This window comes from Erpetoichthys calabaricus, chromosome 5 (assembly GCF_900747795.2).
Source record: "Erpetoichthys calabaricus chromosome 5, fErpCal1.3, whole genome shotgun sequence".
NCBI classification, from domain to species: Eukaryota; Metazoa; Chordata; class Cladistia; order Polypteriformes; family Polypteridae; genus Erpetoichthys; species Erpetoichthys calabaricus.
This window is the reverse complement of record NC_041398.2, coordinates 4,688,342-4,701,464: the sequence shown is the minus strand read 5'-3', so window position 1 is coordinate 4,701,464 and position 13,123 is coordinate 4,688,342. Positions and strand designations below refer to the sequence as shown.

General features: G+C 42.0%; 2 protein-coding genes across 5 annotated transcripts in view; one reads left to right on the top strand and one right to left on the bottom strand.

Moving 5' to 3' along the window:
* The window catches only part of LOC114642076 (tripartite motif-containing protein 16-like), a 920,397-nt gene that overhangs the window by 66,090 nt on the left and 841,184 nt on the right, over nucleotides 1-13,123 (bottom strand). The window lies entirely within an intron of this gene.
* The window catches only part of LOC114652550 (E3 ubiquitin/ISG15 ligase TRIM25-like), a 487,506-nt gene that overhangs the window by 204,367 nt on the left and 270,016 nt on the right, over nucleotides 1-13,123 (top strand). For 3 of the 4 annotated variants that reach the window (XM_051927921.1, XM_051927922.1, XM_051927919.1), the window contains exon 5: nucleotides 7,994-8,059. The exons of the other annotated variant lie outside the window; for it this stretch is intronic. In XM_051927921.1, the coding sequence (XP_051783881.1) occupies nucleotides 7,994-8,059 (66 nt within the window). The remainder of the gene's footprint in view (nucleotides 1-7,993; nucleotides 8,060-13,123) is intronic. 4 annotated transcript variants of the gene reach the window in all.

Below are 13,123 nucleotides of genomic sequence, written 5' to 3'. Positions count from 1 at the left end.
GACCACGACTGACTTGGATCTCCTTTAGTTGCGAACTGCTTCACGTTGGGATCCCGCGGTTGCCCCAGCAACCGTCTTCCATAGACGCGGTGATCGTGCTTCGGGACACTCTTTGGCATGTCTTCCTCTTGGGGGGAGTCCCAAAAGAGTTTAGAAACCTTAGAATATGTAGAAATGCTTTTTCGATTTTCTTCCTTAAAATCTAGTTCTTCATTTGACATTGTGATTATTTTCATGTTCTCTGCATAACAACCAAAAAAAAAAAAAAAAGGAACAGAAAGTTGTGTTAAACTGGCAGGGCCTGCTCGGTGTACCAATGAAGTGTTGTGAACTTGAAAGCAGTGAAGACATAAATAAAACTGAATTGGGATCAACTTCAGTGCTTTGTCATATCATGAAATCTGAATGAGCTTCTGCTGTCTTCTCTGTCCTTTACATTCTGTCAGATGGGATCCTCATTAAAAGTTCACGTTAATCCATTTTCCACCATGCTTCCATAGGCTCATATGTTTTATAAATGTGGTGTCGATACTCAGAATCATTACTGACAAAACAGGAGAGGAAAACAGAAAGTGAGGTGACGAGGGTTAACAGGTCAGACATGTGTGTGCACCCAACTGCACTGGCACTGTTTACTACCTGGAAGAAAGTCTGAGATCCAATGGTGGATTGGACTGGGCAGGCTGAACTCGGTCAGTTTCTTATCATGGAGCTCTGAGATGTTGGTGTCTAAAGCAGATGTCTCGATGCATGCTCAATAATCCAGGTAAGGAAATCCTAGAAATTTGATTCTGTTCATCTGGACAAAGTTTTTAAGTGGGAGAAATATTTCGAGACTTATCCAAGTCTCTTCCTCAGTCTCAATTGACTGCAGGTTTCCCCAACCTTATAAACAGTACCTTTGCTTAATCACAGAGACTAGCACCATTGACAAAGGACCAGTTGATCAGTGATATGCAAATTGTCCACTGATTAGTAGACGTGTGAACCATTCATAGAGGGTTGAGGAATGGCTGCAATCACAGCATTGTAAGATGGCGACAGATGCACCCTTAGGCCCCCTCCTCTGTTCAGAGATGGTCGTTCCTTTTTCACGTAAATGGCCTCCTTGATTCCTCTCTCAAACCAGCGCTCCTCCCTGTCCAGGATGTGCACCTCTTCATCTTTAAAGGAGTGACCACTATCCTGTAGATGTAAATAGACTGCGGAGTCCTGGCCTGACGAGGAAGCAGAGCTCAAGTCCACAATCGAGACCCTCACATCTGCCCTGCTGATCAAGGTGTGGGTAAATAAAACTTAGACTCAGAGTCACTGCATCATCAACACACCGGTGGGCTCTGTGTGCAGACTTGATACGCATGTTTTGTTGTTTTATTTTAATTGCATTACATTTATAATTAGTGTTTAAGAATTTAACATTTTAAAATTCCACCTTAACTAGAGCTGTCAGCATTAATGTGTTAATACTTGAACTTAATTTAAAAGCCTTGATCTGTTAATATAACACAAAACTTAACATGAGATTCCAGAATGTACCATTTCGATCCTTCTCTAGTTTCCCCTTTCTCATCTGAACTGCACTGATCTGCTCTCCTGCTCTCATCTCATCTCAATGTCCTGAACTGAACTTTACCTTATATGCTATATACAAATGTTTTATCCCATACAAATCACGGTCAGGAGTAATTCATGCAGGATTAAGTCATTAATGTAATAACGGAAGAGATATCTGTGATTCTTTTTTCTGGCAGAAAATTTCATTTTAAAAGAAGCATTTCAGACATCTCTCTGTGTAAAATCAAAGTAGTATACACATGTCAATGAAGAGCTGGATATGTTAACAGCTGTAAAGTTCAATACACTAACATGGCAGGAGAAACTACTGGAACTGTGCAGATGAGTTACAGTATAAGCTTCCAAACGTCAGCTTGTGGATCGTAGCATTGTTGTTTTTGTAATTATTGAAATGAGGATATTAAACTAACTTTGAATGCAGAAAAGGCAGCTCTTTGTGTTTGTAATATTTGCAAAGAAATCATATCCTGAGATTTTTAATCCCTGAATTTTAATTGCTGCTTTTAGGGTTATTTTATGTAAGTGATCACTTCTTCAAATCATACATTATAAAGGTTGCATATGCTGTGGTGCCTTAAGCTGTAATGTAACAGTTGTCTCGATAACAAAGGGCCTTCTTTTACTAGACATTGTGGTGCCTGGCCGGGACACCCAGGAGGAGTGGAGGAGGGCTTGTGCCTCCTCCAGGACACGAGGGGGCGTCCTCCCTGGTGGCTTTGGGGACCACGGGTACGGAGCTTGGAGGGACCCGTGGTCACCGCCAGGGGGCGCCCCAATGCCTTGGGAGTGTTGGCCCTCAGTACTTCCGCCACACCGGGAAGTACTGGGGGGAAGAGACTTGAGGGCACCCGGTGGACTTCCGGCTTCACCATGAAAGCTTCCGCCACACAGGGGTGTGGCTATGGAATCCCTGAGGATGCACCTGGAGCCCATCCGGGGCATATAAAAGGGGCCGCCTCCCTCCAGTCAGGAGCGAGAGTCGGGAGGAAGAAGACGAAGCGTGTTGGAGAGGAGTGGAGGCGGACCAAGAGACTGATAAAGGCATTGTGTTGTGGCCAGGACTTGAAGGGGTGATTGGTGCTTCGGCACTGGGTTTGTGCACTTTACTGGATTTTATTATGTATAATAAACGTGTGGTGGACTTTAATATGGTGTCCATCTCTCTGTGTCCGGGCAGCTTATCACAACATTCATTCTACAGCTTCTGCAACCGTAAGCATTCAAAATAAACATGACTAGTAATCACAGAAGTAATTCAATGCTGTGCTAAATAATGTTATTTATTTCATACAATAGAAACAAACTACTAATAAATACAAACAAGCAAAATTATTTAGAGACGACTGAGAATAGAATTAGGATGTTGTGGCTCAGGTGGTTTATTATTTTTGCAAGCATTTCAAAATCAGTCTTTGATGCTCTTGTTCGATGCTGCATTGTGCAGCTGCCTTTTTTTCTTTTACATATTGTGTACAAAAAGAGATCGACTTTGGAGTCTGAAAATGTGAACAAACTTGTGTGCCTTAGCAACTGGTTGAATGTTAAGAAGGTTAAGTAATAATGACAGTGGCCTTTAACAATATTACAGACATGTCCAAAATACTGTCTGTTCTTCTTCTGGTTCTTTCGGCTGTTCCCATTAGAGGTCACCACAGTGGAACATCATCTTCCATATCTTTCTGTCCTCTGTATCGTGCTCTGTCACACACACAACCTGCATGTCCTCTAGAGAATGAGAAGAGCCGAGTCCCATCGGGGAGAGCCGTATCTTCAGCCACGTAGAATCCATGCAGGCAGAGGCAGGACTTTATTTTGATCGGCACACCACGTGGTCAATCATAAGCAAAAACAGACTAGGATCATACCATTATGTGAAAGAAGCAAGGAGGGCAGATGCTCCGAAGACAGCGAGTGTACTGGTACAGGCCAGGTACACAGAGTGACGTAGAGATGGGGGGTCGGATTGAAATGCAAGCGCATCGGGAAAAAGTGAACAAATGATTGAAAACAGAAAAAGAAACAGCATCTGGCTGCATTTCAATGATATTGGAGACTGCAAAGCTAAGTGCAGAATTTGTAAAATGAAAATATCTGTCAGAGCAGAGCAGGGTCAACACCAGACCTGCACAGACATCTAAGAAGCGCTCAGCCGTCCGTGCTGCTGGTGGAGAGCTCGCCGTCTCTCATCCAGCTGCCATCCACTGTCCTGTGAAAAGTGTCCTGTTTTGAGCCAAGAACTTCTGCTGCAGCATCCACTGTCTTGCCTAAAACTACAGGTATATCACAGCCTTCTGCCACTCAAAGCAAAATAAGCACATTTATTCCAAAACAAATGACCTCAGCCAGACAGATAAGTGACGACGAGGAGCTGGCTAAAATGATAGCCTGTGACTTTCAGCCATTTTCATTGTGGAGGACAAAGGATTTAAAACTTTTGTCCAGGCCTTAAACCACATGTATGTTCTCCCCAGTAGACAAACCTCATCCTAAACAATCACTCCACTACTATATATCACGGAGCATGCATTGTGGCGAGACAGGGTCAGTATGCTACTGCGGGAGAATGTGAATTTCCCATTGGGATTAATAAAGTATCTATCTATCTATCTATCTATCTATCTATCTATCTATCTATCTATCTATCTATCTATCTATCTATCTATCTATCTATCTATCTATCTATCTATCTATCTAAAAAGCTTCAGCAGTTTGCCTGACAACTCACTGCTGGACATCCAAAACGACCTGCTCATACGTGTCTGTGACTTGTCACTTTATTGGAAGTTGAAGATGACATCGTGCCTTCTTGGCTGTTTTAAGTTTACTGAGAGACGTACTGCAGAAAACCTTGCAGAGGAGCTGCTGAGAGTGACAACAGAGTGACAAGTAGACGACCCAGTGGCGTGCTGTGTTACTGTATATATACTATCGCAGGTGGCTGGGGGGGGCGACCCGGCTGGGACATCCTGGAAGACCGGATGAGGGCTTACGCCTTCCTCAGACCATGTGGGGTTGACTGCCCTGGTTGCTATGGGGACCACGGGTACAGAGCTTTGAAGCTCAGCCTTGTAGTTGCCTGTGGTCACCGCCAGGGGGCACCCCAATGCCTTTGGAGCCCTGGACCTCAGCACTTCAGCCACACCTGGAAGTGCTGGGGGGAAGAGGATCGGGGACACCCGGAGTGCTTCTGGGTGCAGAGCTGGTACTTCCACCACACTGGGGAGTGCTGGCGGAAGATTGGTGGAAGACACCTGGAGCACATCTGGGTGCATATTAAAGGGGCCGCCTCTCTTCATTCAGGGGCTGGAGTCGGGAGAGAAGAGAGGACAAGGTCTGGAGGAGAGACAAGGAGGTGGCCTGAAGAAGGAAAGGCATTGCGCTGTGCCCAGGACTTTTCGGGACTTTATGGGTTTGTTGTGCACAATTGTAAATATGGACACTGTAAATAAACATGTGTGGGGTGATTTAAACGAGTCTGCCTGTCTGTGTTGGGTCATCTTCCACAATACTGTATGTTACATGGATAGGCCTGTCCGCCATAAGCAAACATCAGAGTTCAAGTGCAGTCCTCTCTCTCACCGTTAGACGGCATTTCTGTACTCGCTAACATGTCACTTATTGTTTTAGAAATAAAACGTGATAGTGTTCTTAGGAGTAGTTATAATATTTGTAATTTAATTTGTATTATTATAGAATGGAATAATTTTAAATGTGGAATTATTAAAATTACTAACAAATGTAATGAAATTTTATGAAAACCAAAGAAATGTTTGAATTGTACATATATTTTATCACATGGAGTTTAATTTTAAACGTGTCACATATGTGACTGTGTATTTTGATGATAAAATAATATTAGCAATGACCCAGTCTGATCGAGACTTGAGCACTTCTACCAATAGTGCATTCCCAAATTAAAATTGGGTGGATCTCAGTATAATCAAAAATCAGAAAATGTTCATAAAAGCTTTATGGGGGCACCACAAAAACTAATAAGAAAAAATGGGGCACACATGGAAAAAGGTTGAGAAACACTGTATTAGACACATGAGAAATTAAAGTTGGCACAACTTCTTTACTAATAACATGTAAGGGCAGGGGAAAGAGGGATGAGAAGAAGTTTCATTGTGTCCTTCATGCCATTTCACCATCCACAGTGTTTATTGTGTTATTCCTTACAAGTTCAGACAGCATGACCTTAAAGTCCACTTGATTGTCACCCCAGAGCCTAACATGTACCCCACCCTCCCCTCCACATTACCTTCTACTGCAGGTTGGCACTGATGTTCTGAGTTGGACCAGTTGGGTGACATTCCTTAATGGTCTCTTCAAAGCTTAATGTGTTAAATTTAGCAGTCACTTCTGCTGCCTCACAGATCCACTGTCCTCCATTCATTGTCCAAGTGGACCTTAATCCCTTCTTCCAATATATTTTGTGTTTTCCTTCAGCAACTCCAGTTTTTCTCCCACATCCCTACAAGTTGATTTCGTTGATTGGCAGAAACTCTAAATTGGCCCTGTATGACTGGCAGTATGGGTTTCTTTAGGTCCTGACCTTCATTGGACTGGCACACTGTCCACTGCTGATCTCTGCTTCATATATAATGCTCCCAACATCCATTTAACAGAAAATGTTTACCCAGCGTAGAAAGAGCTTGTCATGTATATTTCTGTTTTTGGACAAACTAAACTTTCCCAGTCTCATTTATTCTTCTTATTCTTTATTCTCAATGTCCCCTTTGTGTGTTTTTGTGGCTTACAGACTCACACTAACCAGTTTAGTGCCACCTAATGTATTAAAGTACTAAATATGTCAAGTCCAGACCACTGGGGTACATCTTCAGTTCAGAGAATTGGGAGGAACACAACATGTCACTCAACACTGAGCGGTCCAATCAGGACACTGGTGAAGTGACAGACGTGACAGGCGAGTAAGGACAAGTGACTAAGGGAGAGCCATCCTGACCTAATAGCCTCCCCACTGGTTTACTGAATTTATGCTTGTCTGCTTTGTTGCTCCCTCATTGAATTGCTGCATATTATTGAAAACTAAAATCCCCATCTAAACCCCTGCTGACTGCTCACTAGTAAGGAGTGAAAAGGCAGAGTTTTGCTTCACAAACTGACTTTCATTCTAAAATCTGTTTTTGCATGCAATTTCACAATTGTAAAATACAAAATCTGTTTAATATGCTTTTTATTTTCTTTGTTAGGGGAGGTCAATGTTGTAAAAGATTGAAAGCAATGAATAATGGTCTCTAAAGGTTATTCTAATGTCTTCTTCCTTGATCACTCGCTTTGCTAAGGCCGTTGCCCCAATTCTTCTTGTCTCCTTCCATGTGTCTCCACACACTATCATGTTCCTCACACACTGCCTGCACACACATCCACGCCAATAGTTTTGCTTCACACCATTCATTTGGTGATCAGAGGTAACACCATCAGCGCTCACTCTTCATGACCCCATCTAAACCAGTATCCTTTCCAAAGCTCCACAGGAGTCACACTACCAGGCTTTACCTGAGAAGAAGAGCCAGCACAATGTGTGCCTGTAAGTGCTGTCTGTCTGCACCATCCCACTGTCCGTACTCTGCACCAGAATACATTTTCATAATGTTTTAGTATGTGGAGAAGAAGGCTGCCAATGAGAATATATTCACTCATCACTACTGTCCACTAATAGTCCTGTTTTTGATATGTGCTGCTCAGTCTTTACTAAACAGCTGTTGTTAGAAATGCTAAATAAATCAGATTTATAATCAGGTAATGAAGCCACTCAAATATTATCTACAAAAAAGTAAATCAAGATAAACCTAAGTGTGCCTTTCTACCTGGAGCCAAATTAGAAACTGCTGTAACTCACATTATAAATGACATTCTGATTGAACACAATGCAGTAAACTCCACCATTATTACAATTATAGTCTTAAGGACAACATTTGAGAATCATCTGGCTGGTCAGTCGCTGTCCTTATGTGATTTACTTCTTATTTATCAACTCATTTTTATTATTTGCAGAATCCCAATTCCTGCCATCCTCAGGGTCTGATGTTGTGGCCGTTAGTGTTTTGGTTCTGTTTGCCATTTTAAGATGACACTCTGAAATGTAATATCATCTTTACTGTGTAGACTGATGACACTCAATTGAATTTATAAATGTTTTTAAAACCTTCTTTTAATTACATTCACAGCTTTAATGAGTTAAAATAATAAATGAATTTAAAAAATGTTTTAATTTCTCAAAGAAGGCAGGTCTTTATCTATTGTCATTGTGTGATTATGTTGTGTGTTTTATCTTCAGGTCATTTTGTGTTTTATTTTCCTGCGGTTCATTTGTTAAATGTGTTATGAATTTTACTAACATTACATAATGTCATCTTCACAGTTTCCATTCTTCTCTTTTCTTTTTTATTTTCAGGATGTGAAGCTCCAGTTTTCTCCCTACAGCCTCCTGAACCTCAGAGCAGAGAGGAGTTTTTACAATGTGAGTCTGTACTTTGATTAAATGAATCATGACATTAGAAATCATTTCTCTTTAATATCTCAGTCCAGGCTTATGATATGAAATTGTAACCAGCAGAATGTGTGTTGTGAATGTTATGTGACTGAAGAGCTGAAAGTGATGGGGGTCCTGTGACAGGTGCATTATGGGAACGAGAGATTCAGGACTGTGATGTACCAAAGCAGTCTGTTGGACCTGACTCAATCAATCTTAAGAGTCAATTGAATTCACAGGAAGTAAAACACAAGATCATCAGATGAAATCCTGACGACTATGCCAAGTCCTACATTCATTGTTCTTTTTCCCAAGATCTACAATTTTCCAAGAATGTTGTCTCTGCAAGGATTTTTTTTCTCATCTTTTTTGGGTGAAAAACAAGGCCAGTTAAAGCTCACTGAGATATTCCTTGTGTGATTTTCAGCTCATTAGAAATGCATTGCTGTTTATCTTTTTTCTTTTGACTGCTTTTCCTTTGTACTTTTACTGCACTTCTTATTTTCTAGTTTCCCCATACTGTATGTTTTTCTATTTTGCTTGTTTGCCTTTAACACTAGAATTACCAGAGCCTACGAAAAAACTCGTAGATCCAGCCCACCTTAAATCCATCCGCACCTCTCCCTCAGGGTCTTTTGTCCTGTAAATGTGCCAATAAAGACAAGCAGCAAGCAGCCTGCTATTCCATCCCCCCACCACCGCAGAACGTGCACAAAGCAGAACGTTTTATTTTATTGTGGATTGATGAACACCCAGGTCTTTAGCAATGCTTGTGTAGCCTTTTCCAGCTTCATGCATTTCTATGGTGAGTCTTCTAAGGTCCTGTGACATTTATTTGGATTGAGATGAGGTTCACATTAACCACTTTAACTTGAAGAGAGCAGAATTCTCATTTGCCAGGTTTATAATTTCACCTCTTTATTGAAACACCTTCCTCCATTTAGCTTTAGGAGAAGTCATTAACACTGAGGGTCTCTTACTATGTCCAGCCTGCACTGTCTAATGATGACTCAATGTGTTCAATAAGAACATGGAAAGTAGAACAGTTTGTGTTTTATTAGTTTAGTCAGGTTGTGTTTTTTTCTATGAAGTGGGACTTAGATGAAGATCAGAGCACATTTTAGTAGAAATCAAATCCATGGAAATCCAAAGGGGTCACTTACTTTTTCTTGCTAAAGTACATATATTAAAGTCTGAGACATCAATAACTGCTGTGTCCTCTGAATGTCACCTGTTAGGTAAGACAAACATGTGGACCTGCTGGAGCAGCACAAACGAAAGGCTTTATTAAGGCCTCAGTATAAAGAGCTATTGGCAGACATGAATACGAGTAACAAAGGTCTCTAGACTGATGTTCTATCACCAGACAATTTTTGCCCCTCAGTTGGTCACTCAAGGGGTTTGTCACCTCTGAATAAATTGTCTGTGACAAAGAGCACAAGATGAGCTCTTCACTACTGACCTAAACCCGGTTGTCCTCTTCTCTGACTCTTCACTTCAGCTGTCTTGATAATTCCCGCTGTTTGATCTCTTAAAGCTATTGGTATCTGTGGTCACTCACATACATGTCACATATGTACATTGGCAGTGATTCAGGTCAGAATCTCATTTTAAAGTTGATGAGCACATGAAAAACTTTCTTAGTTACCTTGGGTCTGTTGCCCTCAACATGGTGACCAGCTCTGCTGTTGTCCATGTCCTGATTTCAATGACACTCCTGTCCCATCCTGATGTCCGCAGTTCCCTTTAATTTTAAAATGTGTAATTATGAAAGCCTACGTAATCTGACATAGCAATTTCAAATTGAAGTTTTTCTATTGTTATCCCATCCAAACAAATAGTACAGGTAGAGACGACATTACTGTGAAAATATAAAACAGGTAGTGCATCAATAAAATGTGCACAACTTAGTGCAAATACAACATGCAGTGCAAACAGACAAGACAGTGTGCAGTAAACTGACATGACAATGGTAGGACAACGTCCAGCAGATCAGTTCAAACTGGATCAGTAGCAGCTTAACAGCAGCAGTAATATTATTGCATTAAAAAAGTGAAATATAAGCAGATAACAAATGTACATCTGGAATGTAGTAAGTGTTTGCCACTAATAAAGACCAATGTGTGCATTTGACTTAAGTGGTTTTCAAATGTGTAAATAGTGCAAAGTTCACAGTTCAACTGTGAGTAGTGGGGGAGGGCTAAAGCATTAAAAAGTCAGGCAGCATGGGGGGGGAGAAACTGTCACACAGTCTGGATGATCTGACTCGGATACTGCAGTGCCCATCTGCTAGACATCAGGAGCTCAAAGAGCCCATGTGCTGGGTGTGAGGGGTCAGTCACAATGCTGGATACCTTGTGGATGTTGTGTGTGCTGTTGGTGTCTTGCATGGAGTGCAGAGACACACCGATGAAGTCCGTCCTCAGCTGTCTTAGCAGTCCTCTATAGTAACTTGTGATCCGCAGCACTACAGTCCACATACCACACCATGATGGAGCTGGTCAGCAGATTAACACATTCATGTGTGTGTTTAGCAAATTGGCTTATGTTTGGTCAGTGAAAGGATGGCGCTATTTAATAAGGAGTGATTGGCATAATTGTGAAAAGGGTGATAATTAGCCATTATTTCAGTGCTGGGTCATGAATAACCCACCCTGGCACCACCACGTGAAAGACAACAATGAACTCTGTAAAGGAAGCCAGTCCTTGGCAGGGCTCACTCTCACACACACACACACACACACACACACACACAAATGGATGCTATCCGGGCCAATTACAGTAATATTATATATTTAAGCAGTATCATACTTCTATAATCCACATGTTTATAATAAACTGTACATAGGTCATAGTGTGTTTGTGTGTGTTTGTGTGTGTTCACCTTGTGATAGATTAGCGCCCTGTCCAGGGATTGTTCCAGCTTAGCCCCCAGTGGTTACTGGGATAGGAACCAGAGTTCCCATGGCCATGCTCAATATAAGCGTGTTTAAACATGGATTGATTGATGGATAGATTATTCTGTTTCTTTAAATGAGGGGCTTCACTTACCTTGATGGAAGTCTAACAGCTGGGAACTTCAACTACAGAGAAAGGAAAGGAAAATAAAGTGTGAGCTTTACTGAATAATAAAATGAATTACTGGAATTGACAAAAGCCACAGCTGGTTATGAGTTATTTGATAGATTGACATTTGCTTCTTCTCCTCCTAACATTCCTATAACTTTAATAAGTTAGAAAAGAGAACTTACTATGGGATGGACATTGTGCTTAATAGAGAGCACCAGCATGAGTCACTTTTTGAGCTCCTGTCTCACATTAACTGTTCACCCTCAGTGTCTCCTCAGATGTTCTCTCTGTGAGCTCTCTGCTTTCTCTTTAAATCTCCTCCTCCTCCTCACTGAGCACAAACATTCACTTTTGTTTCTTCACAAGTCACTTCATTGTTTTTCTGACTGATTCTCTCTGCTTGCCTCTCCTCAGACTGACGATGGCTGAAGCCCAGCTGTGTGGATTACAGGACAAGTTCACCTGCTCAGTGTGTCAGGACACCCTGACTGACCCCGTCACCATCCCCTGTGGTCATAATTTCTGTCTGAGGTGCTTAACAAACTACTGGGATCAGAGCCAAGTGTGCAGCTGTCCTCAGTGCAGACACACCTTCACCACAAGGCCTGAGCTGAACAGGAACACTCTGCTGAATGAAGTCATCAAGAGATTTAAGAGACCAAGACTCAGTTTTCATCCATCTCAGAGTTTTGCTGGCATTGGAGATGTGAAGTGTGACTTCTGTATTGGGATGAAGTTCAGAGCGGTGAAGTCCTGTCTCACCTGCCTGGCCTCCTACTGTCAGACTCACCTGCAGCCTCACTATGAAGGAGATGCCTGGAAGGGACACAATCTGGTTGATCCTGTCAGAAATCTGAAGGAGAAACTCTGTGAGAAACATTAGCAAAGTCTGGAGATGTTTTGTAAAACTGATCATACGTGTATCTGCATAATTTGTGGAATGACTGAACATGATGATCATGAAAAGGTCGAGCTGGAGACGAAAAGAGCAGAAAAACAGGTGAGTGGAGTTTAGTGTTTAATGGAAACAAATTAAACAAAAGGAGTTAAGTGATACGTAAATGTAGTTTGTCAGAGAAATCTATTCCTTCATGTTTAGGAGTCTCAATTTGCTTGTATAGGACAGCAGAGAGCTGGAGCCTATCCTGGTGAGACTGGGTGGAAGACATGAAACAGTCCAGGATGAGATACACAGTGTGATCCATGGACAGTTGAGTGAGCTGAGTGTTCTCATTAAACTGAGCTGAGGTTCTTTGTGTTCTGATCACTTGTGTCTCGAGTACCTCAGGCCTGTCTAAGTTCAGAGATTTTATCTTTCTTGGGAAATGGAATGATGGTGGCTACCTTAAAGTAATCTGGGACTTTGCCCAGCGTCAGAGAATATTAAATATGTCAGTAAAGACAGGTGCTTACTGGTCTAAGAGTACCAGGTGGGACTCCTCAGGGTCTGCTCCTTTATTGATATTCCGTTTCCTAAAAAGGTATTTGTACCCCCAGGGTGGGGTGGAGAGGAATGACTGGGGAGAGGGAAGCTGAAGAAGGTGAATCGGACTTCAGTGAAGGGGGTCTGAGGGGTGTGACACTGAAATGGTTGTGAGAGGGAGAGGGGGGGACTGTTGATATAGAAGGCAGAGGGTCAGAGTCCAAGCAGGGGCTCATGTCCTTGTCAACCCAGCAATAAAACTCTTTCAGCTGATTAGCTAAAATGGAGGAGGATGAGGCCTGGGAGCTCTTCTGCTTGTGATTTGTAAGTTTTTTCCAGAGACCTTCACACTGCTTGCCTATTACTGCTAAAGCCTTTCTCCAGCTGATCTTTAGAAGTGGATTGTGTAGCTCTCAGAACTTTATTAAACTACCGCTTTGCAGATTTATATTCATCCCTCTTTCCAGACCTGTATTCCTGGACCTTAGCAGCTCTGAGAACCCTCAGCTCCTTGGTGAATCGCAGCTTGTCGTTGTTGTATCTCACAATGGACTTGTTAG